This window comes from Octodon degus, unplaced genomic scaffold (assembly GCF_000260255.1).
Source record: "Octodon degus isolate 3935 unplaced genomic scaffold, OctDeg1.0 scaffold00243, whole genome shotgun sequence".
Lineage (NCBI taxonomy): Eukaryota > Metazoa > Chordata > Mammalia > Rodentia > Octodontidae > Octodon > Octodon degus.
The window spans coordinates 546,477-550,402 of record NW_004524819.1 but is presented as its reverse complement, the minus strand read 5'-3'; the positions used below and the strand labels follow the sequence as shown (position 1 = coordinate 550,402).

The window sequence follows — 3,926 nt, the reverse complement described above, 5'->3', positions numbered from 1 at the left end:
GTGAGCAAATTGGTCAAGCAGTGGTCATGACTCATCCACACTGTTGACAGTGACAAAAGATCTACAAGGTTCTGTACATGGTTCCAGGGTAAATCCTGAGGGGATCTGACTGACCTTGTCAGATAGCAAAAGTTACATTTTTAGTTATATAGGTCTTGCGTTAACTTGGTCTTAACGATCCAGCAGAAAAGTGTAACCACAAGATATAAAAAATAAAGCTATATTAATATGCTGAGCCATAAAAGGCTTGAGTTAACAACTTCTGACAATTGCCAGTTGTGCTGATGACTCATTACTATTACGGACTATTGGACAATATTGGATTAGTTTGCTGAATTCAAGTACCTACAATCTTTGGACAGGCATCAAGTATGAAAAGGTCCTTTAAAGACTTCTCCAAATACAGCTTCTTTAACTGCAATGGAGCACCTACCTTTGACAAAACAAAACAAAAAAGGGGATATGTTGGGAGCCAGGGAAGCTAGGAAATTGATCAAATGTGTGTAGGTGGGAATAGGCCTCAGTGCCTAAAGGAAACAAGCTACCTTAGTCCTGACATAAACATCCTGTCTGGTTAAAGTCTGCTATTAGTGGATACGCAACCTTGTGTCACATGTTACTAACTTTGCAAAAGTGTAAATAAAGGAACCTTTTGTTGTGAAAAAAAATTGGCCAGATTTAATTGCTCCAAAACATGCGTACTTACCTATGTACTCATTTACATACAACTAACACAGTGTTTTACATGATACACACATATCATTTCATCTGTCAATCTAAAAAAATAGAGAAACAGTAGAAACATTTAGGAAATACTTCATGGTTAATGTTAAACATGTAGCTCTCATAATCTCCCTACAGGACTCCCAACTGAAGTTCAGCCAAGGTAATGAAAATAGATGCACACATAAGGACTTGGACTCAATTCTTACACAGCGAAAGTGGAGTTGATAAATCAAATGCTATGTTCACATAAAGAAGGAGAAAATGGAACTAGGTGGGGGAGGGGCACTAGCGCCCTGGCTGCCGCACTGAGAATTCCAGTGGGAGGTCCTAGTCACTTAGCAACACCCCTGAGTTCTGGAAACAAACAAACCACAGAGATACTGGTAGTGGCTGCAAAACCAGGGGCACCATGGTGGAGCAAATATGGCACTTGAAGCCATGGGTAAGAGAACCAATGCCCCTGGGTATGACTTGTAAACCCTGGTGGAAAGACCACCTGCCTTCCAGGTGTTTCGCAAAGCATAAGAACAAGCGTTTCCAGTTTCCCACTAGTCTGGACAGCCAGCGTTGGGTATTTGTGAAGAACGGTATAGATGACTTCAGGGAAGGCTGTCCAGATTCTGAAGATCTGATCATTCGTGGCACTAAGGAAGCCAGTCCCCCTATGGTCACTCATGGAGTCTCCCAGCCTGGTGCCAAAATGAACTGGAGAAGGCAGCCCAAGGACACAACAAACCTGTGCTCTACACTATCTTCAGCCCAACTAGCACGGCAGACATTCATGTATGATGTTGAAGCCTACCTGAATCAGAAGATTTCCGCCATTCTCCTCTCGGCTGTGAAAGAAGATGTCCCTGCAGATCTCTTGCTAGAGGCACTCAAAGTACTGGACCCGGACCGCAAGGTGGAGGACACATGGGATTATTGTGAGGGCAAGAAAGTAAGACCCAAGAAACCCAGAAAGTTATCTAAACAAGGTCGTGCAAGAGGCATGCTTAGCCTCCCAGAGATTCCTAAGCCACGCCGATACAGCTTGATTCAGGGAGAGAAGGTAAGCTCATTGTATTTACTCAGCGCCCTTCCTCGTAATTACATGCCACAAGGAATTCGTGACTTCTGCAGATGGGTTGCCACTTTGGGAAATTTCGGCATCAATGAAAATTTCCTGCTGAAACAATTTGACATTGGCTTTGAGTTCGAACCAACCTATGAAGATGTCCGAATAAAGAAGATACATGCGCTTATCCCTGAGCTCAAACGTTGCAAAGGGCTAAAGCCACTGGAGGAGATAATGTTCACCATAGAGGAACTAGACTTTGAGAGGAAACGCGAGAAACTAAAGAAGCACCCTCCACAAAAGCATGAAAAGATCAGGTATGGAGCATGGTACCTAAAGCCCAAACTGTGGAGAAAGCTGATAAATGATGAGCCTTTGATTGACCCCAAGATCTTAGCGGAAGCTCAACGTGAACCTCCTCCTGACATTATTGAAGACCTTTATGGAACAATTGCCTTTAAGGACTTCATCGTAAAGTACGGCTACAGTATGCCAGGAATCCTTGAACAATTGTTCAAGAGGAAGGGGTGGAGTTATGACAAGTTTGTGACCCCTATACCAAAAGCAGTGGCAGCTTATCACAAAGCACTAGCTTTGTTATTAAAAGATGATGAATAGGCAGTTTTTCATTCGCTATATACCTATGTCTTGCTCTCATTTTCAACAATCAGAATATAAGAATATGGTACCAGTTTGGATGTACAACTGAGACAGGCAGCCTATTACTTCAACATTTAACAGTCATCAATATTTCTCAATGAACTTCTGCTTTGAATTCATTAGTACTTCAGATATCAACTGAGATCAATAGTCACATAACCTCTTCTTACATTTCTGCAGCATTGACAATGCTATCATTATATCAATTATTTGTAAGACTACATAAAACCATACAATGCAGAATTACTCTTAAAAGGAAAATAATCCAGTGATGTGAGTTATGAAATAGGAGATACCTGAAGCACAGTTGTTGTGTTGAATAAAGGAATCTTGTAAGGCTTTGTTTGTATTAAATTTTTAATGAAATATTATAGCAATTAGTTTGTCAACCACAATTGAAACCTACAGCCCCAAATTTTTATCTATTTTGTTTTTTCTCATAGAGTTTTAATTAAGTTTATTGGTATAATTTAGGTATACATAATGATCGCATTCATCATAGGGAATTTAGAACTGTACACAATATATGTTGATTCTTCTTTTTGCACCATTATACCCCTCTCTTTTTAACTCTTCTTCCACTCCTTATTTACAAATGCTTCAGTTACATTTTATCCTTGTTTTCCTCTTTTTTGTCTTTTCCCTTCTTTCTTGCCTTCCTTTCCTCAGTTTCCCTTTCCTTTTGTTCCTTATTTACACGTTGAGCTACTCACCCCAGAAAACAATGTGATACCTTGTGCATCCCATTAATTTCACTTTAGAATGGGGTCTCATGGTCTATCCCTTTACCTAGAAATGTCTACTTTATCCTTCTTTATAGCATAGTAGTACTTAATTGTATTAGGAGAAACCCATATCTTATCTATTCATTAGTTGATGGGCATTTGGGTTATTTCCAAGATTTAGCTATTACACCCTGTGCTAGGTACTTGACCATATGTGCTGCTATAAATATAGGTGTGCATATATCACTGTGGTATGATGCTTTTAATTCTTTCAGGAAACTACCAAGAAGGGGAATAGCTAGGTTGGATGGAACCTCTAATTTTAGGTTTTTGAGGAGTCACCACATTGATTTCCATAGTGGTTGCACCAATCTACAACCCCACAAAGAGCAGAGAAGGGTTCATTTTCCCTGCCACTCCCACCACTTTAAAATTTGTGATTGGTTGATTTCTTGATAATATCCATGCTTTCTGGGGTGAGGCTGAATATCAGTGTTGTTTTACATTTCATCTCACAAATGACCCATAATGTTGAACATTTTTTCAAATGTTTATTTGCCATTTGTACTTTTTCATTTGAGAAGTGTGTATTCATATCAGATGCCTGCTTTAGATGGGATCTTTACATTTGGGTGGTTGATTTTTTTCAGATTTTTATTTTCAGAACCAGGGACTGAACTCAGGCTCTTGCACTTGCCAGGCAAGGGCTTATTCTACTGGGCTATCTCCCTGGCCCTTTTTTCAGTTTAAAAAAAAAA

The 3,926-nt window shown here is 39.8% G+C and overlaps 1 protein-coding gene across 1 annotated transcript; it reads left to right on the top strand.

Moving 5' to 3' along the window:
- The first annotated feature begins 1,107 nt into the window (after positions 1-1,107).
- Positions 1,108-2,694, top strand: LOC101574752 (protein FAM47A-like). Its single transcript, XM_004645910.3, has one exon. The coding sequence runs from the start codon at positions 1,136-1,138 to the stop codon at positions 2,399-2,401; it is 1,266 nt and encodes a 421-aa protein (XP_004645967.3). The 5' UTR covers positions 1,108-1,135; the 3' UTR covers positions 2,402-2,694.
- The last annotated feature ends 1,232 nt before the right edge of the window (positions 2,695-3,926 follow it).